The sequence below is a fragment of the Lissotriton helveticus genome, chromosome 9, assembly GCF_964261635.1.
Source record: "Lissotriton helveticus chromosome 9, aLisHel1.1, whole genome shotgun sequence".
In the NCBI taxonomy this organism is placed as follows: Eukaryota; Metazoa; Chordata; class Amphibia; order Caudata; family Salamandridae; genus Lissotriton; species Lissotriton helveticus.
The window spans coordinates 882138166-882162095 of record NC_136070.1 but is presented as its reverse complement, the minus strand read 5'-3'; the positions used below and the strand labels follow the sequence as shown (position 1 = coordinate 882162095).

The following is a 23930-nucleotide window of genomic DNA, read 5'->3' as shown; positions in this document are numbered from 1 at the left end:
CTCTAATTTTCTTTTTTCTTTTGCAGATTACCTATGCTACGTCTTTTGGAGTCCACATCACAATTTGTTTATAATACTGTTTTATTAAAGTTATTTTTCTAGTTGTTTATTATATTATCTTTAAGTTACGTTTACAGTTATTGTTGTTTTAAAAAAAGTTAATAAAAAAATCTATATACTTGTTGTTTTTTTTGGGGGTGGTGGTGACGGTCCACAATAAAAATATTTATAATTTGAAGTACTATTGTAAGATGTTTGAGAGTAGGGTTGAAAAGTACTGGCTGTACAATAAGTTATATTTTCTCTGGATGGACTACAAGATAGAAAGGAAATCAAAGTAAAACAAAACAATGTGTACCATATTTACAAACCTCTTCCGGCATTTTCGAGTACAAAGCTACCCCCCTACAAAATTAAGTGTTTGGGCCTCAATGACGCCCTTCAAACCACGGAAACAATCACCCCCAGATATTTCTATATTGTGTAAGAGGGACTGCGTGGCCCTCTGCCTGGTGCCCTTGAGTCCACCCAGCCCAGACCCGGTTGCTGCAGTGTCCATTGGGGAGAAACAGCCATTACAACGTGGTCATACCCACGCGTGACCGTCACCAAGAAGCCATTAGCACGCATATGGCTTTACCATGCATTCCTTTACCACGCATGCTTTTACAACTAGTAGACATTTACAACGCATGATAAAGGCATAAGCATGGTAATGGCTTTGTGGTGACGGTCACGCATTGTAATGGCTGTGCCTTACGTGCTTCAAATTAGTTTCTAAGTATGCGTGTGACAAAGTCTGATAAGATCGGAGGCCAAGAACAAACACCATGTCTGTTGCAGGATATCTCATGGATCACAGATAAGGTAGGCGGGGGGTAAAATGAAAGTAGCAGGTATTATAAAAACAACAGTGGGAGAATAAATCAGCAAATTTAATACCTGAAATGTAGAGAAGTTAGCTTGGCGAACTTGAAGAAAAAGAAAGAAGCGTGGGCTTGGAAACGAGGCTGCGCGTGCGTGGAGAGTACAACTGGTGCAGAAAAAAACCTGAAAGTTTTACATAATATCATAGAAATATAGCTCATTTTTTGACCAATAAAGTTAGTTCTGAAAAGAACTGTTTTTTTGAGCCCCAAAGACCCCACGGTCCCAGCTGGTTCCTGTGTCCTTCAAGAGCCGGCATTACTTTTTGTCAAAGAGAACAGCTTACATGCTGCTCTCTCTGACGAACAGCAATCTCCTTTCCTACTTGAAAGAGAGAGCAGTTTAGCTTGCTCTCTCTTTCAATTTTGAAAGCGGTTTCTTGTGGTAGAGTGGGACCGCAACGCTCCCACCCTACCATAGCAAACAACAGTGTCCCGGGGGTAAGCACCCCGGGACACTGCAGATGCCGGCCCTGAAAGGTGGTGGTCCCCAGGGCCATCAAAGGCTCCAGGAAGGGGCCCGTGCTGCCCCCCTCGCAACATTCAAAAGCCCTGAGAGGTGGTAGTCCCCGGGACTGGGTAGTCCGTCCCCCCTATTTTCTTTGTTAGAGCCCCGGACAGGTAGCAAGCCCGGGGCGTGTTTTACTGTTTTGTTGTGACTCAGTTCTACCGAGACACAAGATGGCTGCCAACACTTCCTGGTTTGGAGTGTTGACAGACAGTTGACTACCAATCAGCATGCAGCTCGTGCTCGTAATTGTACGATTTTCGGTACACTTACAGTACGGTACGTCGTCTCTAGATATCACTATGATTTTACTTTTGATTTTCTCAGGAACTACTGAACGGATTTACACCATTAAATAAAAAGCACAATCTACGAACCAAACTCAACCTTTTTGCCAAATTTGGTGAGATTCCGTTCAGCCGTTCGGGCTGTAGCCGTGGCTAAAGGTCCTATGAAAAATTGCATGGGGAAAACACATTTTGGGACCCCCCTTATTTCTCAGCCCCGACTTGATGAATCACCCCCAAACTTTAAGGGAAGGAGAGGAGCGGAGAGGGCCATTTTCTTGGAGAATTCCGCTAACATTTAACAACCAGTGCCAAAGTTATTCCAAATAGAATGTTGTGGATTTCATATGGAAACTAGGTCCTAACTATAACTACCTACTGGCAACCGCAACATTCTATTCCCAGTAACTTTGGTGCCGATTGACAAATCTTCGCTAAATTGTCAAAACTTGGCCCCCAGGGGCCCTCAGGATTGAAGAGGAATTAATTCCCCAAGTTAAAATGTACTACCAGGCGTGTTTACAGACATGTCTCCTCAGGCCCCGCCCCTTCCTTCAACATGGTGCAAAGACGCGCCTTGGTGAGTTGTAAGTTGGAGAATTAATTCCCCTTCAATACTGAGCGTTCCTGAGGGCCAACCAGCCCACCAGGTACCTCCAGTATGCGCCAGGGATCTGAGTTGCAGAGAGGTGTTCAGAGGCCACTCCCCTTTTTACACCTCTCTGCAACGCAGCTCAGTGGTGCTTATTGGAGGTACTTAGTGGGCTAGTTTGACCGTAGGAACCTGCAGGATTCAAGGGGACTTAATCTCCCAACTTAAAATGGACACAGATCGCGTTTACACAGTGGTGAAGGGAGGGGACAGGGCCTGAGGTGACATGTGCAAACACGCCCTGTGGCGCATTTTATGTTGGAGAAATACTTCCCCTTCAATCCTGAGGGCCCCTGGGGGCCAACTAGCTCACCAGGTGATTCCAGTAAGCACTACTGTGGTGCCTTGCAGAGAGGTGGTCTAGGCCGTGCCCCTTCTTACACCTCTCTGCAATGCAGCTCTTTGGTGCTTACTGGAGGTACCTAGTGGGCTAGTTGGACCCTAGGGACCCTCAGGATTCAAGGGGACTTAATCTTCCAACTTAAAATGGCCACATGGCGCATTTACACAGTGGTGAAGGGAGGAGATGGGGCTTGAGGTGGCGAGTGCAAATACGCCCTGTGGCGCGTTTTAAGTTGGAGGAATAATTCCCCTTGAATACTGAGGGCCCCTTAGAAATTCACTGAACAAACCATAGGTTTCAGGGACGTTATAGTTAGGAATTAGCATTAAAAAAAACTTAGAAATTCACAGAAAAAACCATAGGTTTCAGGGGCGTTATAGTTAGCTGGACATTTCACTCATAAAAAAGCATTGAAATTCCCCCATTACAGTAAGTTCAGCTAACTATAACTTGAGTGCCCGCAATGCACTGCTGACGTCACATTTTAAATCACCTTGTCTACTATATGCTGATGATATCGTCCTTATAAGTTTTACCAAGGTAGGACTTCAACATCTCCTGAATGCAACACAATGCTACTCAGACAAAAATGAGCTTACAATAACCTTGAGAAAACACAGACAATGACCATCAGCAGAAAAAAAAGGAAACCAACATCATGGTACTGGAACAAGACAAGAATCAGAGATACCCCAACATATAAATACTTAGGAGTGAAAATTGAAAACAGCGGGCAGAGAACGAGTATACGAGGGAAAGGGTTATCTCTGGCAATTTCGCTGAAGTCTCTAAACCTCAAACTTTCTGGCCCCTCACTTCTGCCCCTGACGCAAGTAATCCGCGCTAAACTTCTCCCAACAATTACCTACGGGAGCGAAGCACTTAGAGGAAGGGATGCCAAGATCCTTGATAACACAATAACAGCCGCCTACAGAATTATCTTCAGCCTGCCCAAACAAACCTCACCAGCTCAAATCAGGCTAGAATTTGGCATCGAGCAACAGCTCCTAGCAAGGCAGGGAGCCTACATGATTGCCTGGGACAAAGTGAGGAAATCAAAACCGGGAACATTAAATGAATATTTGTGGAGCGAGTTAGTACAACATCCATCCTCAGCAGCAGCCAAGTTCCTACTGGACAGCCAGACGAACACAGGACTAGAGCAGCTCTGGGACACCCCAGTAAATCATATAACTTTTAAAAAATTTGTCAAGAAATCGATCAAACAGCTATCATGGGTCCAAGATAAGGCAGCCCTCTCCAAAAGAACACATGGTTGGATGACCCTAAATACGTACATTACTAAGGCACCACAGAGCTACCTTGGCGAGGGATACTTCAAATCTGTCAAAATGCGTTTTTTAAAGCATAGACTGGGCCTTCTACCCTGTATTCAAAATCTCCCGCGCTGGATTAAAATAAAAGCTGATCCACTTTGTCGGCTATGTGGCTTGGGGCAAGAAGACATGCTGCAGTTGATATGCTCTTGCGAGAAATTACATGATGAATGGAAACACTTGTTAAAACAACATTTCAATCGGCAAGGAATCCGCACACGAAGGAAGGCAGTCCTTGCTTGTTTTTCTCCTCATGACTCTCGCTTGAGCTGTAGCTTTGTAAAATGTATGAAGGCGGTGGAAAAAAAGATGCCTGAAATAAATCTATAACGGCCTCTGCACTATTGACCTAATCCCGCTTGCCGAATGACATTACTGACTCAAAGAGCTTATGGGGACATTAGGAAAGCAGTAATATTTTATAATTACAAAGCTGAACTTATAATTTATTTATTAACTGATTGGTTACAAAGTTGCTGTATGCACATCCGAACCAAGGAAATGTGAATGTTTTATTCTCTTTTATTACAATTGTACCTTTATAATTCTCTGTTTTTAACCTATTCTTGTACTGCAATGGTTTTAAGTAACTATGCGAAATACAATTTTTACTATTATATTACTATTAACATTTTACATCACTCATGACATGGTCAGTGACATCATTCATGACATCACTCAAGGCATCTCAAATGACATCACTGATGACATCATCCTTGTGATGGAGTGGCAGACCTCCTCCCACCATAATATAACCTCTGATACACAAATTCATAAATAGAAACTAACATTTTTAAAACAATGGACATACCAATACCAGTTACAGCAATCTATTCAGTAATTCCAAGATCTACATACACATCCACTCATTCACCAACAGTCCTATACATTCACTCATACATGTACTCACTCATCATATGTACTCATACACCTATACATCCTGTTACACACCGCCACTCATCCATAGAGTTACACACACACATAGTCACTCATGCAAATAAAGAATCAAACATCCATATACAGTTATACACACACCACCACACTTACTTCTACATAAACTTACACATACTTAGCCTTTTAAATAATCACTTATAGAAACACATACTTATTCATACAGGAACTCTTCCAATCTCTCACTCTCGTATATACTCAATTATATACACCAATACTCACATATACTAATTTAAAATATATGTAGTTACTTATAAATACACTATTGACAGTCATTCATTCACTAACACACCCATACTAACACTCATCCACCCATACAGTCCTGCACACATACTGTCTTCAACACATACAAACAGTGAGACACTTATTCATGCATCTATGCACTAATACCCCCACTGAACCATACAGAAACTAAGACACTCATACTGATACTCAAAAAATCAAGTAATAACCCATATAGACACTCATGTAGCTACTCACCAACCCATGCAGTCACTTATACACAAATTGAGAGACTGATAAAGATATTTACATATTTAAACATTACTCACTAACCCATGTATTCACTAAGATAAACTTAATCAGTCCGTTATACAATTAATTTTACTGCATTGAGGACGCAACTCTCACAGAGGGTGATTACCACGATCATTTATTAATAGAAACCGGCATTTCATACCGATCGTTTCCAGTCCTGGCCTGACGCGTTTCAGAGCATTCTCGCTCCTTTTTCAAAGGCATGCTTCGTGCACCATCACTTCTGGCTCCCATAGTTCCCTGCGTGTTTTCACTTTTATGGGCCTCCGGTGTGCCTTCCTTATGGAATTAGTTGCTGTGCACACTGGGAACTGTGGTCCGTTTCTGCCTGCTTTTTACCCTACGGTGGGTTTGGTGCAATTCACAAAATAAAACGGACTCATTTCACAACCCTCCAGTGGGTCTCAGCATAAAAGTCCGGTTCCGCATTTTCCCTGCTGTGCCGCATTCAAATCATGAACAGTTCACAAATCTGGCGATCCTGCATTTGTTTTGAGGACGGTGCAATCCTCCACGGATGGGCCATCCGTGTATTAAATTTTCCACAACTTGCCACTGCATTGAGAACGCAACTCTCACAGAGGGTGATTACCACGATCATTTATTAAAAGAAACCGGCATTTCATACCGATCGTTTCCAGTCCTGGCCTGACGCATTTCAGAGCATTCTCGCTCCTTTTTCAAAGGCATGCTTCGTGCACCATCACTTCTGGCTCCCATAGTTCCCTGCGTGTTTTCACTTTTATGGGCCTCCGGTGTGCCTTCCTTATGGAATTAGTTGCTGTGCACACTGGGAACTGTGGTCCGTTTCTGCCTGCTTTTTACCCTTCAGTGGGTTTGGTGCAATTCACAAAATAAAACAGACTCATTTCACAACCCTCCAGTGGGTCTCAGCATAAAAGTCCGGTTCCGCATTATTTTCCCTGCTGTGCCGCATTCAAATCATGAACAGTTCACAAATCTGGCGATCCTGCATTTGTTTTCAGGATGGTGCAATCCTCCACGGATGGGCCATCCGTGTATTAAATTTTCCACAACTTGCCACTGCATTGAGGACGCAACTCTCACAGAGGGTGATTACCACGATCATTTATTAAAAGAAACCAGCATTTCATACCGATCGTTTCCAGTCCTGGCCTGCCGCATTTCAGAGCATTCTCGCTCCTTTTTCAAAGGCATGCTTCGTGCACCATCACTTCTGGCTCCCATAGTTCCCTGCGTGTTTTCACTTTTATGGGCCTCCGGTGTGCCTTCCTTATGGAATTAGTTGCTGTGCACACTGGGAACTGTGGTCCGTTTCTGCCTGCTTTGTACCCTTCGGTGGGTTTGGTGCAATTCACAAAATAAAACGGACTCATTTCACAACCCTCCAGTGGGTCTCAGCATAAAAGTCCGGTTCCGCATTATTTTCCCTGCTGTGCCGCATTCAAATCATGAACAGTTCACAAATCTGGCGATCCTGCATTTGTTTTCAGGGTGGTGCAATCCTCCACGGATGGGCCATACGTGTATAAAATGTTCCACAACTTGCCACTGCATTGAGGACGCAACTCTCACAGAGGGTGATTACCACGATCATTTATTAAAAGAAACAGGCATTTCATACCGATCATTTCCAGTCCTGGCCTGACGCGTTTCAGAGCATTCTCGCTCCTTTTTCAAAGGCATGCTTCATGCACCATCACTTCTGGCTCCCATAGTTCCCTGCGTATTTTCACTTTTATGGGCCTCCGGTGTGCCTTCCTTATGGAATTAGTTGCTGTGCACACTGGGAACTGTGGTCCGTTTCTGCCTGCTTTATACCCTTCGGTGGGTTTGGGGCAATTCACAAATTAAAACGGACTCATTTCACAACCCCCCAGTGGGTCTCAGCTTAAAAGTCCAGTTCCACATTATTTTCCCTGCTGTGCCGCATACAAATCATGAACAGTTCACAAATCTGGCGATCCTGCATTTGTTTTCAGGATGGTGCAATCCTCCACGGATGGGCCATCCGTGTATTAAATTTTCCACAACTTGCCACTGCATTGAGGACGCAACTCTCACAGAGGGTGATTACCACGATCATTTATTAAAAGAAACCGGCATTTCATACCGATCGTTTCCAGTCCTGGCCTGACGCATTTCAGAGCATTCTCGCTCCTTTTTCAAAGGCATGCTTCGTGCACCATCACTTCTGGCTCCCATAGTTCCCTGCGTGTTTTCACTTTTATGGGCCTCCGGTGTGCCTTCCTTATGGAATTAGGTGCTGTGCACACTGGGAACTGTGGTCCGTTTCTGCCTGCTTTTTACCCTTCGGTGGTTTTGGTGCAATTCACAAAATAAAACGGACTCATTTCACAACCCTCCAGTGGGTCTCAGCATAAAAGTCTGGTTCCGCATTATTTTCCCTGCTGTGCCGCATTCAAATCATGAACAGTTCACAAATCTGGCGATCCTGCATTTGTTTTCAGGACGGTGCAATCCTCCACGGATGGGCCATCCGTGTATTATATTTTCCACAACTTGCCACTGCATTGAGGACGCAACTCTCACAGAGGGGGATTACCACGATCATTTATTAAAAGAAACCGGCATTTCATACCGATCGTTTCCAGTCCTGGCCTGACGCGTTTCAGAGCATTCTCGCTCCTTTTTCAAAGGCATGCTTTGTGCACTATCACTTCTGGCTCCCATAGTTCCATGCGTGTTTTCACTTTTATGGGCCTCCGGTGTGCCTTCCTTATGGAATTAGTTGCTGTGCACACTGGGAACTGTGGTCCGTTTCTGCCTGCTTTTTACCCTTCGGTGGGTTTGGTGCAATTCACAAAATAAAACGGACTCATTTCACAACCCTCCAGTGGGTCTCAGCATAAAAGTCCGGTTCCGCATTATTTTCCCTGCTGTGCCGCATTCAAATCATGAACAGTTCACAAATCTGGCGGTCCTGCATTTGTTTTCAGGATGGTGCAATCCTCCACGGATGGGCCATCCGTGTATTAAATTTTCCACAACTTGCCACTGCATTGAGGACGCAACTCTCACAGAGGGTGATTACCACGATCATTTATTAAAAGAAACCAGCATTTCATACCGATCGTTTCCAGTCCTGGCCTGACGCATTTAAGAGCATTCTCGGACTTTTATGCTGAGACCCACTGGAGGGTTGTGAAATGAGTCCGTTTTATTTTGTGAATTGCCCCAAACCCACCGAAGGGTAAAAAGCAGGCAGAAACGGACCACAGTTCCCAGTGTGCACAGCAACTAATTCCATAATGAAGGCACACCGAAGGCCCATAAAAGTGAAAACACGCAGGGAACTATGGGAGCCAGAAGTGATGGTGCATGAAGCATGCCTTTGAAAAAGGAGCGAGAATGCTCTGAAACGCGTCAGGCCAGGACTGGAAACGATCGGTATGAAATGCCGGTTTCTTTTAATAAATGATCGTGGTAATCACCCTCTGTGAGTGTTGCGTCCTCAATGCAGTGGCAAGTTGTGGAAAATATATATATATATATATATATGTATTTATATATATTTATTTGTGCATGAAGTTCCGGTAGTGTGGGGCTTAACCACGTGGCGGCCTGTGGCTGTAATCCTGAATCCCACAATGTCGTCAAAATACTTTCTCTTATTTTAGAAAAAGAAGCCATGGACACCCAAGGATGCTGTATCTGTTTATTCCATAACAGATGGTCTTCTACCGACGTGTGTCACCTTTACGGCTTGTTCACGGTACCGTGAACAAGCCGTAAAGGTGAAACACGTCGGTGTGTTTGTGTGTTTATGGAATTATACATTGATATATAATATTACATATTACTGGAATATATATGATTTATTTTATATTAAATGTATATATTAAAATATTTAACATTGACAACTTTAAACTCTAGTTATGTTACAAATTGATATTGTTGTCTATTTTTGGATGACTAATGTGAACTATATATTTTTTCTAATATTTTTATATTTACCATTATAAGTATCAGAGCAAGTTGTTGTGGTCAACAATATTTTTGGCACAATATTTTTGTCAACGACATTTGTAGCACAATATTGTATCAGTAAAGCAATTACATGATGTTTCCTAGAACTTTGTATCTACATACAACAAGGGATGTTATTCCCTGATATTATGTTACTTAGATAAAAGGAGCTTGTTATTTCATTATGAAGAATTCAGTCAACTCATCCTCAGTGAAATGAGGGATGGGGGCCCTTATCCAATTAACTGCTGCAAACCTGAAGTGTATACCTTGCATATAGACAACGGCACGGGTGGTGCTTAGACAACCCAGAACATGCATTACAAAGTTACAGAAAGTCATGTCATAGGAACATGCCAGGATATATCACATAGGTTATAGTGCCTATATTGTCTTTGACAGTATAACTTTATACATTTGCCTTCACGTACACATAAGAAAAGACTCGTTCGGTTCATTTGCTGCCAACATCAGTCAAAGTAACATATGTGGCTATTTTTTCTTTCTTATTGATGTCTCACGCAGCTGCATTTGGAAGGAGCTTTAGCCTAGTCTTTGCGGTGACTACATCAAGACCACACATTGATATCAATGTCAAAGTATAAAACAGTTGTCTTTTCGCTGCCTGTGAAAGCTGGAAAATAATCACTTAATAAGTACATTTACTCTCTGAACTACACGTCTGTGAAGCCATACATTCTGGAAAGATTCAGAGTAAATTCCAGGTTCTCCCTAATGTGGAAATGGACTCGTCTCTCACAATGGGATATGCACTTAGAAAATGTTTACAATTGCTCACAAACTGTCTTTTCATGTTGTCCTTCAAAGTTTTGTTTGCTAAACACCTGCCTGCTATGTTAAGTGATTCATTATTGCTGAAATCATGGCTGGTATGCCATGAATAATATATTGCATATTCTCTTTCATATGGGATTTAAGTGGAAGACCCTCTATGTCAGTGATTTAGTATCGGCGTTTAGGTCAAGCTAAACCTTTTGTTAGAAACAGTCAGCCTCAGTCATTCCTTATAAGCGCAGGAATGAAAACGTGCTTCATTTAGCTTGGTTTGATTTTAAGCCATCTTTAATGAGATTTCTCAGATCCTATGCCCATCTCACATAAAATAGATCCAGTGGAGAGGGGGGTCCTGACCTCACGCCTATGAGAATGCTGACTACACTACTGAAGGTTTGTTCAGAGAATGCATAGGCAACATAAATTGTTAAAATTAAAAAAAAAGGATTTCCACATTTTAAATCTATGTGAGAGTTTATCCATGCAGAGGCCTTATTTTAAGCCAGGCATAGGATTATCAGGAGATTGTGATGCAGAGTGAAGAATATTCATAAAGCCCTCGTTGCAAAGCAACACTGTACAAATCAAGCAGTCCTCCATGGTGTAAAGTTCAACCCTCCTGTGAATGCCTACAGGTGCCTCATTGGGCTACAGAGTGCAGTGGTGCAGGACCATTTACACATCACAAATATGTCACAAATGCTTTACAGATACATGACATGAACATGCACTTAGCATATGTTTCTTGTGTGGTTAAACGATTTAATGTAGGTGTTGCACTTCACATCATTATTAAAGAGTGGGTTCACTGTAGGATTAGTGAATGTATTCATATTATGTGTTTTACCCTAACTGATTAAGGTCTTAAGGGAAATCGAAATGAATTAAATCCATCCTTTTGAAGTAGATAATGCACTTACTATGGAGTTGAGATTCGCATTTTCATAATGTGTGCCTTAATACATGAAACAACACTTACTATTTAGATAACTGGATAAAATATCCTCAGGTAAGTAGAATGTGATTTCATATATGACAAGAAGTTACTGATGTAGCGCAAAATTAACTTCATTTGTAGAGGTGCATTATAATCACGAATTAGTCCCCACCCTGATATAATCCATTGTTGTATTAACCTGGGACAGCAGAACCTGAACTGTAATAATGTGAATTGTGGTCTGTTAGGGATATTTTCATGTAAACGTGAAAGATTAACGTTGAATTCATATGTGTTTAGCTGAAAACATTAATCTGCAGAAATATTATATGCGGCTGACAATTATTCACGTATTTGATGTGCTTACATAATGTGTTAATTTAAGAGTGCTCAGTAAGTGTTTATTTTATTTGTAATTCCATAATGCCTGTGTGCTATTTCTTATGTTGGCCGATTTCTGTGGTCCCCAAATGCATTTTCCCTGGAAGCTCTCACATTAGATCTAACAATTGAATTTCATGTGCATGTTGGATTTGTTCTTTCTCACATCTCTGTTGCAAGTGGAAGACTCATCTTTGTTAGTTAGAATAATGCCTTTGTTTAATGAGTTAGGATTAGGGAGAAGAGGATACATTGAGCGTTGATACTGATAATAGAGAACTGTTGTACTTTCACATCGGAGCAAGCCCGGAAATCCAGGTCACCTAGCCAAAGCTTGTGAGCATTGCTGCCTAATTGAAAGTTACCTACGAGGAGTTAGCCTTTCTGGATGGTGTGATGTTGCAAAGCACCATGGGATACTACCTGTAGTATTGATGTATTGTAAGTAGGGAAAGGGCCCAGGGACACCTACCTTGCCTTAAGAGAGAGAGCATCTTAGAATGAGCTCTGCAGCTTTATGCAACTTGACCCAACTGATGTGAAGAGATTTCTTAGGAAGACTTCACAGGCTGACACCATAGATGATATTGCCTTGGGAAATGCTATGCAGGGATGTCACTTTAGTGCTAGTGTAGGGACAGACGAATGCTTCTTACCCACAAACTTCTGATTAAGGGGAACCTGGATGTCTGCTCAGAAATCTTTTGTATCTTGATTCTCAAATTAGATATCTTGTGAATGTTGCACCTCCTTAACTTCATCCGCAAATGTGGCTTTGTATTAGTTCCAATGTTTTTCTACACCCTTACTTTGAGGTGCTTGTATGTTCAGTTGTTCTTGGCTTTGTAATAAACCAATTAAACCTAATTGGGGGTCTGTGATCCTTAAGAGTCATGATAAATTGGAACTGAAATGATTGACATGCTAACGATTTCTCTCCCCCCCTACGCTTTCATGCTGATAAAAAGTCCTATTGACCTGAGCTTCCAAGGCGGGTCTAGAACATGGAAACTGGCTCCTTTAAATGTGTTCATTAATATTTCACATTTTTGATTTTAATGTAGTTCCTAGCCATACTGACGTGATTATTTTGAGACTTACTGAATATTCCATGAGATGTGAATCTAATACACCAAAAACTTATATTCATTTTTGTTTAAATGTGCACACACATATTAAATGTGCACCATTGAGTTAATGCTATATCTTGTTCTGACAATTTAGGCTTGTATTTCAACATACTGCATAAAATCTGTTTTCCATATTCTGCTCACACAACATTTCTTGCAGGTATTCACATGCCTTTTTAGCTGTAGATAGATACAGTACTGTACTAGAAAAAGAAGAAGACCCTGAGAAGAAGACCTTTATGAAGGAACCTGGGGAACCAGAACGCTAACAGAAAAGGACAACTGAGCAAATGTTGTAAAACCAACCTGCTCATGAGAAGGAGATGCCATTCGCATGTCCAGTGCGAGATTTTCCCCTGAAGTTGCAGTTTGCAACATGAGAAATTGATGCGAACTGTAGCCTCTGATGATACGGTCAAATGGGGTGTAACAGAGTGGATTTTGTGTCTTATAATGTAATGTTCATACAATTGGAGATGAATGAATGAATGAATGAAATTTTATTTGTAACGCGCAGCTATGCCCAGTGGGCGTCAAGGCGCCTACACCAAAATATAAAGCTGTTAGCAGACAGAAACAGAGCCTACTGGTAGGCCTTAATAAAGAGCCAAGTTTTCACTGACTTCCTAAAGAGATCAAGAGAGGGAAGTCGTTTGATTTCAAGGGGGAGTGAATTCCACATCAGAGGTGCCAGTATGGAAAAAGCTTTGGACCCCCATCTGGCCTTCTTGGCTCTGGGGATTACCAGTTGGTGTTGCTCGCTGGATCGTAAACATCTGCTCGGAACATATCTGGTAAGTAATGAACCAAGGGCATCAGCCGAGCCTGCAGTTAAAGCCTTATATGTGAGGCAAAGAAGTTTGAAAGTGATCCTTGACGGAATGGGGAGCCAGTGGAGGTTCTTCCTCGCTAAGGTCATAGATGACAGCCAGGGCAAAGCGAGAGCAAACCGCGCTGCAGCGTTCTGTATGACCTGTAGACGCTGGAGCAAGCCCTTGTTGGCCCCGGCGTACACTGAGTTACAGTAATCGAGCCTTGAGCCAACAAGGGCAATCACCACCTGTTTCCGCGCCTGTGGGGACAAATAGTGCACAATCCTTTTCAGGGTCTTGATGACACCCCAACAGGTCGCCACCGTTTTATTCACCTGCAGCTCCATGGAGAGCTGGGTGTCAAAGATGACACCTAGGTTTCTAGCAGATTTGGTAGGTATAGGGCAGCTGCCTAAAGAAGGGGGCCACCAGTCATCTGACCATATGTCCTGGTCCTTGCCAAAGACCAGGACCTCTGTCTTGTCCCCGTTCAACTTTAGGGAGTTGGAGACCATCCACTCTGCAACAAGTTGCATGCAGGCCCTAAAGTTAGAGGCAGTTTCACTGACAGAGTGGGTCAGGGATACCATAATCTGCGTGTCGTCCGCATACGACACTACCTCCATCCCCTGAGATCTTACAAGTCTTGCAAGGGGGGCCACGTAGATGTTGAACAGGGTCGGACTCAATGCCGACCCCTGTGGCACCCCACATTGCAAAGACTTGGCAGGGGAGAGGTATTCACCTAGCATGACACGTTGCTCTCGATGTTGTAAAAAGGAGCTCAGGAGACTGAGCGCTGGTCCGACTACCCCTGCCTCCCTTAACCTAGATGTTAAGGTCAGGGGAGACAGGGTGTCGAAAGCTGCAGAAAGATCAAGCAGCACCAGTACGGTGGAGAGACCCAAATCTACTTTTCTGCGGATGTTATCCATGACTTTTGTCAAGGCAGACTCCGTGCTATGTAGCTTTCTAAAGCCATGTTGGGACCCATCCAAGAAGCCGGAGGCGTCGAGGAAGTTCGAGAGATGGAAATTCAGGTGGGTCTCCAACATCTTAGCAGGGGCCGGCAGCAGAGAGATGGGTCTAAAATTTTTCAGCACTCCCGGGTCTAAGGTGGTCTTTTTCAGAAGCGGCTTTACGATGGCTCTCTTCCAAAGTGATGGAAAAATGCCCTGTTCCAAGGCTCCATTCATTACCTCAAGCATCGGGGGGAGAATGATCTCTCTGCAGTTTTTAAGTACCTTGAGGGGCAGTGGGTCAAGGGGAGATGAAGATTTGGTTTTATCCAGCAGGCTATTAAGATCTTCTAGCGTAAGAGCCGGGAAGTGTTCAAGGGACTGAGGGGAGTCTCCATTCCAAGCCTCCAGACGTGTGATTTGTACGGAATCCTCCGAACTGAGTACATTCCTCTGCGTCTTTAGGGCTATGTAAATATCGTCTATCTTTTTATAGAAAAAGTTCGATATGTCATCACATAGCTCCTGGGAAGCAACTACTGGATCAGGAACCTGAAGAGAGCAAAGGGAGTCTACAATTTTAAAAAGCTCTCTGGAGGATGTTAACGAACAGGTTAAATTGGAAAAATAGTCCTGTTTTTCCTTAATGATACGCTTTCTATACTCCCGTAGTAGACTCTTGTAACCTTCTCTATCTTTTAAATCCCAAGATTTACGCCAACCACGTTCCTTCTGTCTACATTTTTGTCTGAGCAACCTCAGATCGGCAGAGAACCAAGGGGCGGATGGCTTCTGTCTAGATCAGATCCCTTTTGACATCCCTTCAGAAACTTTCCCCTGTATGCATAGAGCATTTTCCTTTGGACTCTGAGAGGTTCACACTTGGGATAACACTTACTTTCTGACCTGTAGAAGACCCTTGACGAGCTTCTGGGATGCTAACACCTTCTCTACTTATTTCTCCTTGCTTTGTTTTAATTTATTTTATGGAAATTCTTGATTAGAAACTCTTCGATTTTTAAGAACCATCCCTTTAGCTGGAAGTCTACTATATGATTGTTACCATTCATGCCCTCACCGCAAGTTGGCCAGATATAGGGGTGGTATACATGGAGGCAAGATTTTCTGATTCTGGTCAGAATAACCCCATCAAAATCCTGTTAATATTAATTTAAGCGCTAGGAACAGAAACAGCCTGCCTGCTTGGCCAGATGACTGATTCTGTGAACTTTTGTTCTCTTAGCAATTGCTAAATGTGAATTAGGCGCAAGAGTAATTGATCTGCAAGGCTGGGGATTGGGAGGATTTCAGGGCCATTTTCAGACTCTGATGCTGCCATGGAGGGCAATTAAATATGCGGCCATACTGTAGTAGAGGATTTGCTGGGGGCTCTGCTACAACTGTCTGCCCCAATTTCCCAGTACCTTTACCAGGTGTGCATGTGCACTTATTAAAACAAATAACTCTGCACCTGATTATTTTGAGTAGAGAAACATCTGGAATCTCAGAATAGGCCGGGCCGAAGATACCTTCCAGAAAAAACACTGTGAATGATTCGTATTGAAGATCCTGGTAAAGAGGCAGTTTGGTCACTCACACTGAATTATGTGCTACAGAGAAAATTAAATATCAGATCACTGAAGAATATTACTCACCAAAGCCTTTGAAGACGTTGTCCACAATTGGTAGTTCTCCCCTTCCCTCAAAGTCCCCTCCTTGATCAATTAGAGCTTCTTTCACAGCCTCAAATCCACACAAGATCACCACCGGCCTTGGACCAAAATACACAGTGTAAACTGGTCCATACTTTTTTCTCAGCTGTATGGGAATTCAAAATGAAATCTTGGTCATTTGTGCAGATATAACTAATTCCTTCATTCCTGGGTGTTTGGAGGCTACCTAGGAAATAAGGTTGAACAAAACAAAAATAAATGCACATGGATTTCACAAGAATGATGGGTAACAGTCATTATAAAGCACAGAATAAATGATATAGTCCATGACACTCTGGGACAAATTTAAGATGTGGAGAATGTCTATGCACTCAAAATGGGAAAGATAGATCATCAGCCACTTTTTTACGGATGTTACATATCTGTCAAATTCGAAATGGGTCCTTTTGTCCCATACAAACAATTGCAATTAATGCAAAGTTCTGAATTAGATTTTCTTTGTCATGAAGATTTGGCTTAACCAAATGGACATACATAGTTACATCATGACCTTTGAACAGGATGATGACCTTGTCTTGTTCAAAGTAATAATATAGAAAGGAGAAGAACATATCATTACAATTTACTGCAACTCTTGCTGAAGATTTTAGTTACTTATTAAATACAAAAATATGTATTAAACAGTAAAGTATGGGCAGCTTCACTCTATTGGGCAGCTACACCTTATAAGAACCTTATTCAAATACAACAATCCTTTCACAAACGGGTCTATTGACAAATCAGCCAGTCTATCACTCAATTAATTAATCATCAATTAATAAAGTAATGTTTTTACATCCTATTCGTCCAAAAGATATGATTATAACATACAAACAATAAAATCCACTTATTGAAAACAAAAAACAAACTATTATAAATCCATTGAAGGCTGCTCTGTGGCTAAAATGCTGATGAAGTAAGAAGCAGCATTAAGCAGCTCCCAATCCCAAAACCTAGAAAGATTGCTATCCTGGGGCCGCGACACTTAAAAACTCAGTGGAAAGGAGCAAGAAAACAGACAGGGATCTTTGAGATCCACAAGATGGAAGTGGACTCTGTATTTAGGGGGCCCTCCACCTGGCCAGTTCTAGGAGCCTCAGTGAGCATCAGCCAAGATGGCAGCGCCAGTAAGCTTAATACAGGACTCCAGGTTGTAAGCCTGCCACAGGAGAGATACAAAAGGGGGTGGTGATGGACGGAGCATCTGAACCAATCAAACACTCACACCCAGTCAAAAGATCTGGGTTTCATCCATCACCGTTCTTTAGCCCATTCTGCCACCCCAGTTCAGACATGGCTATATGCAAATCAGTCTGACCCTGTGCCTCATGGGAACAGTCCAGCCCGAACTGCCAAGACATGCCTTCCCTGGACCGGAAACAAGCTTCCGAGAACCGGTTTCTGGAATTACAGCCGTCTTCAGCCCGGCTTGCTTGAATCCAGTGGCAAAGTGAGCAAGGGACTCACGCGCCCGCCAAGCCAAACCCCAGCAGCGACCTCAAGTGCATCCTGCTCAACACCCGCTCCATCCACAGACACGCCGTCGAACTCTGGAACCTGCTAGACACAACATCACCAGACGTCGCATTCCTCACTGAAACATGGATGAACGCCTCCTCAGCCCCCGACATCGCCATCGCCATCCCGGATGGATACAAGATCACCAGGAGAGACCCCGTCAACCAGACCGGAGGAGGCATCGCCATCGTCCACAAGAACACCATCCGCATCACGACCAACGCCGATGACACCTTCACCGCTGCCGAACACCTCCACTTCCAGATTCACACCGACCCAAAGACGACCCTCAGAGGCACCCTCATCTACAGACCCCCAGGACCATGCACACAATTCAGCGAAGACACCACGGACTTCATCAGCCCACACGCCCTCCCCTCCGCCGACTACATCCTCCTAGGGGACCTCAACTTCCACCTGGAGAACAACAAGAACCGCAACACCATCACCCTGCTGGACAACCTCGCCAACCTCGGACTCAAGCAACTGGTCAACACCCCCACCCACAATGCCGGCCAAACGCTTGACCCCGTCTTCTCATCCAGCAAGCACATCCCCTTCAGCCACTCCACCGGACTTCACTGGACGGACCACAGCTACGTCCACTTCAGCTTCAGAAAAACCACAACCCACCACCACCCGCAACAGGTTCCTCACAGAAGCTTGAGCAAGATCACCACCGACCAGCTCACCACCTCCCTCAGCCAGAATCCACCTGCCAGCACTCCGGACCCCAACGAAGCAGCCCGCAACTTCACGCAGTGGCTCACAGCCTGCGCCGACGACCTCGCACCACTGAAGAACCCTCCCAGCAAACCCATTAGCAAGAAGGCCCCCTGGTTCACCGAAGAACTCAAGGACTCCAAGAAGACCTGCCGCACCCTCGAGAAAGCCTGGCTCCTCGACCGGACCACTGACAACATGACCGCCCTCAAACACGCGACCCGCAAGCACCACCAGCTCATCCGCACCACCAAGAAGAAATCAATGAAGGATCGACTGGACAACAACGCCCACGACAGCAAGGAACTCTTCAGCATCGTCAAGGAGTTCTCCAACCCCAGCACTGGCAATAACGACATCACCCCTTCACAAGATCTCTGCGACTCCCTCACCTCGCTCTTCCACCGCAAGATTGCCGACATCCACAACAGCTTTGGCACATCCTCGCACCCAACCGCCGAACCAACGCACCCCACCACGACCCTCCGCACCTGGACCGCAGTGACCACCGAAGACACAACCCGTACGATGAACACCATCCACTCCGGATCTCCGACTGCCCCCTGCCCCCACCACGTCTTCAACAAGGCCGACTCTACCATCGCACCCCAACTCCGAGACGTCATCAACACCTCCTTCAACACGGCCACCTTCCCGGAGAGCTGGAAGCATGCCGAGCTCAGCGCCCTACTGAAGAAACCAACAGCGGACCCCACCGACCTCAAAAACTTCCGCCCCATCTCGCTCCTCCCTTTTCCTGCCAAAGTCATCGAGAAGATCGCCAACAGACAGCTTGCCGCCTTCCTCGAGACGAATGGATCCCTCGACCCCTCGCAGTCAGGGTTCAGAGCCAACCACAGCACCGAGACCGCCCTCATCGCAGCCACCGACGACATCCGAGCCCTTCTCGACAACGGAGAAACAGCAGCACTCATCCTCCTGGACCTCTCCGCCGCGTTTGACACCGTCTGCCACCGCACCCTAGTCCAACGCCTCAGCAACACCGGCATCCAAGAGAAGGCATTGAAGTGGATCATCTCGTTCCTCGCTGGAAGAACACAGAGAGTCCGCCTCCCCCCATTTCGTTCCGAGGCCACCGAAGTCATCTGCGGCGTCCCGCAAGGATCATCACTCAGCCCCACCCTCTTCAACGTCTACATGAGAACTCGCAGCCAACGCACACCAACACAACCTCAACATCATCTCCTACGCCGACGACACCCAGCTGATCCTCTCCCTCACCAGAGACCCCGACACCGCCAGAACCAGCCTCCACGAAGGGATGAAAGATGTCGCCGAGTGGATGAAGACCAGCCGCTTGAAACTGAACTCAGACAAGACGGAAGTCCTCATCCTTGGACCATCACCCTCCGCCTGGGACGACTCCTGGTGGCCCCCAGCCCTGGGCACCGCCCCCAAGCCAACAGACCACGCACGCAACCTGGGTTTCATCCTGGACTCCTCCCTCTCGATGACCAGACAAGTCAACGCCGTCTCCTCTTCATGCTTTCACACCCTCCGCATGCTCCGCAAGATCTTCCGATGGATCCCGATCGAAACCAGGAAGACGGTCACCCAGGCCCTCGTCACCAGACGGCTGGACTACGGAAACACCCTCTACGCCGGAACCACAACCAAGCTACAGAAAAGACTACAACGCATCCAGAACGCCTCCGCCCGACTCATCCTGGACATCCCTCGACGCAGCCACATCTCCGGCCACCTGAGGAACCTGCACTGGCTCCCCGTCAACAAGAGGATCACGTTCAGGCTCCTCACCCACGCACACAAGTCTCTCCACAACCTGGGCCCCAAGTACCACAATGACCGCCTGACCTTCCACACGCCCACCCGCCAGCTGCGGTCCGCTAGCCTCGCCCTCGCCGCCGTACCACGCATCCGAAGAGCCACCGCCGGAGGCAGATCCTTCTCCTACCTGGCGGCCAAGACATGGAACTCCCTCCCCATCCACCTCCGGCTGACCCAGGACCACCTCGCCTTCAGGAGACAACTCAAGACCTGGCTGTTCGAGCAGTAGCGACCCACTTCCCCCAAGCGCCTTGAGACCCTCTGGGTGAGTAGCGCGCTATACAAGTGTTATGATTGATTGATTGATTGATTGACTCACGTCTGAGCATACCCTGCCACACTTATGGCGGCCAAAGCGGTACAAAAGGGGGTGGTGATGGACGGAGCATCTGAACCAATCAAACACTCACACCCAGTCAAAAGATCTGGGTTTGATCCTTCACCGTTCTTTAGCCCACTCTGCCACCCCAGTTCAGACATGGCTATATGCAAATCAGTCTGACCCTGTGCCTCATGGGAACAGTCCAGCCCGAACTCCCAAGCCATGCCTTCCCTGGACCGGAAACAAGCTTCCAAGGACCCGTTTCTGGCATTACAGCCGTCTTCAGCCCGGCTTGCTCGAATCCAGTGGCAAAGTGAGCAAGGGACTCACGTCTGAGCATACCCTGCCACATTTATGGCGGCCAAAGCGGTACAAAAGGAGGTGGTGATGGACGGAGCATCTGAACCAATCAAACACTCACACCCAGTCAAAAGATCATATGGCCATGTCTGAACTGGGGTGGCAGAGTGGGCTAAAGAACGGTGATGGATTAAACTCAGATCTTTTGACTGGGTGTGAGTGTTTGATTGGTTCAGATGCTCCGTCCATCACACCCCCTTTTCTACCGATTTTGGCCGCCATAAGTGTGGTAGGGTATGCTCAGACGTGAGTCCCTTGCTCACCTTGCCACTGGATTCAAGCAAGCCAGGCTGAAGACGGCTGTAATGCCAGAAACCGGTCCTCGGAAGCTTGTTTCCGGTCCAGGGAAGGCATGGCTTAGCAGTTCGGGCTGGACTGTTCCCATGAGGCACAGGGTCAGACTGATTTGCATATGGCCATGTCTGAACTGGGGTGGCAGAGTGGGCTAAAGAACGGTGATGGATTAAACCCAGATCTTTTGACTGGGTGTGATTGTTTGATTGGTTCAGATGCTCCGTCCATCACCACCCCCTTTTTTACCGCTTTTGGCCGCCATAAGTGTGGCAGGGCATGCTCAGACGTGAGTCCCTTGCTCACTTTGCCACTGGATTCAAGCAAGCCGGGCTGAAGACGGCTGCAATGCCAGAAACCGGTCCTCGGAAGCTTGTTTCCGGTCCAGGGAAGGCATAGCTTGGCAGTTTGGGCTGGACTGTTCCAATGAGGCACAGGGTCAGACTGATTTGCATATGGCCATGTCTGAACTGGGGTGGCAGAGTGGGCTAAAGACGGTGATGGATTAAACCCAGATCTTTTGACTGGGTGCGAGTGTTTCATTGGTTCAGATGCTCCGTCCATCACCACCCCATTTTGTACTGCCACAGGAGAGAGGCAGTGTGGATGTTAGCTGGTGAGAAGCGTCCTACCCTTGTATGTTCTGATGCCACCCGGAGGGTCCTTTCGAGACGTAATAGACCCAGTGAGTGACTGCGAAGAAGGCCAAAGGGGCATGGTTATTGCTTGCAGCTATGCCACACTGTTGGAACCGGGAATGTTGTCTCTCCCTTTGATTGAAGGAGGGTGGAAGCAGAAGAAATGCCCTACTAAACCAAGCAATTTGCTTCCCTACTGCTCCGTGCAAGCTCCCTACAATGGAGGAAACATACAGTGACTGCGATGAATTGCACAAATGATTTCTGCTGCAAAAGCTGGTGAGTTTTCTCATATTCAAGAACTGGTCAGGTAACAGCCATAGTTCTGGTGCACTAAAGGGCACCCAGATTATGGGGCGAGAGGCCCACATGACCGAACAGCATCAGAGGATTCCCTTCCCCAGTATTAAAAACACTGAAGGGCCATAGTGGAACTGGCAACAAACTTATGAAAACAAGACAAAAAGGCCCCAGTTCCCCTGCTCGTTTACCCCACATTGTCTATTTTTGCATAGCCCACGGTCTCAGGAATAATGACATTTGAAGGGCATAACAGTGCTGCCCCGTGTCGATAGCTGGACTGGAGGCATGAAGCCAAAGGGAATTCGAGTGATGGTGAAACACAAATGCCCACAGGTGTGGTCTGATAAAGTCCTCAACATGGTTGTCTCCCCGCCACAAGCCAAAGAGATGTCTTCTAAGTTCAAATATTGAGGGGCAAAAACTGGACTAATTCGACTAATTCTGCTAAAGTACTACATGCCATTCTTGACATCAAAGGTGGGCTTGAGCATACAATAGATGCTTGCACTATAGATAGCACTCTCCTGAGGAATGACCATAAGAAACTCAAAGAAAAAGTGCTTACCCATGAGGCTTATTTGGGAGATGCAGCGTTGCAACGCAGAATGGAGGAACAGAGATGGGGTATCTTTCAACTGCAGCCCAAGAGCGAGAGAGCTGAAATTCGGTCTAGATGAAACCACATATGTATGGTGGGATTACAAGAGCGGAGAAAGGCCTTTCCCCAGAACTGTATTTGGAAGAGAATCTGACTGTGGAGATCTATACTGGCCACCCTACTCATCTTTTCTCAGTGGTGTCTGCACACAGGTTGCTGGGAGGGATTGTCTCTGCCAGGGGCCCTGACACAAGTCATGGTAGCTTGTCTCCTGAACTATTGAGATAGGAATAGTGAATTAGAGTGTGGCCGGCATCATGGTTTCTGGAAGGTGGAGAGTGGTGCCCTTCATATCTTCTGAGACTACACAATGCAAGACCAGTAGAAGCCTCGCTCCTTCCTTTCTGTCAAGATAAAGTTGCATCAAATTTCCTATGCACTTTCGTCCCTGGCTTGCCTACGGCTTATACATGAAAATAAGAAACATTTCTTCACATCCCTAGAGGAGATATGGCGCTGGCTTAAACTCAAGGGGTTGAGCAAGGATGACAGACACCCGCAATGAATGGCTTGAAAAGACAGAGGGGAGATGGGTGTTGTAGACAGCCAGAGGTGCAAATAAAGCCAAATTTAAGGGGGGGCTACTAAAACTTTTTTAGGGGGGGGGCTAATTCTTCCAGCAATACTCAGAGTGAAGATGCAGGGGCTCTAAGAAGGGGTGAAAAAACAACAAAGCCTCGTTGACAAGTAAATGGTCTTTTAAAGACCTGTGAAGTACTTCGGTGTGGATGTGTGTGTGCCTGGGAAGCTGTCTCAGCCCGGGCTGACGCACACGACGGGGGGCTGAAGCCCTTTCAGCCCTATAGGCGTCACACGCCTGTTGACAGCAGCATTTTATGAGTAAACCCACAAAGGAACAAAGGCTCCGACGTGTAAGCACATCTAATCACCCACAGATCTTGCCGGGTTCTGATTGACAGCAATGATTCTGCACTGGCTAGTGAGAAGGGAGAGCATGTGTAGATATGGGCCGAGGTTCAGCTCTCATGATTTCTTTTGAGACTCACATGTTTAAGCCTTTTCATCAGTGCAGTTTATGTTATTACTCGGTGTATCTGATTGCTACGAC

At 45.6% G+C, this 23930-nt stretch overlaps 1 protein-coding gene across 1 annotated transcript in view; it reads right to left on the bottom strand.

The window, feature by feature from the left end:
- LOC144781951 (cytochrome P450 2G1-like) overlaps positions 1-23930 on the bottom strand; it is a 737654-nt gene that overhangs the window by 605160 nt on the left and 108564 nt on the right. Inside the window, exon 2 of the mRNA XM_078661042.1 lies at positions 16183-16345. Coding sequence (XP_078517168.1) covers positions 16183-16345 — 163 coding nt within the window. The remainder of the gene's footprint in view (positions 1-16182; positions 16346-23930) is intronic.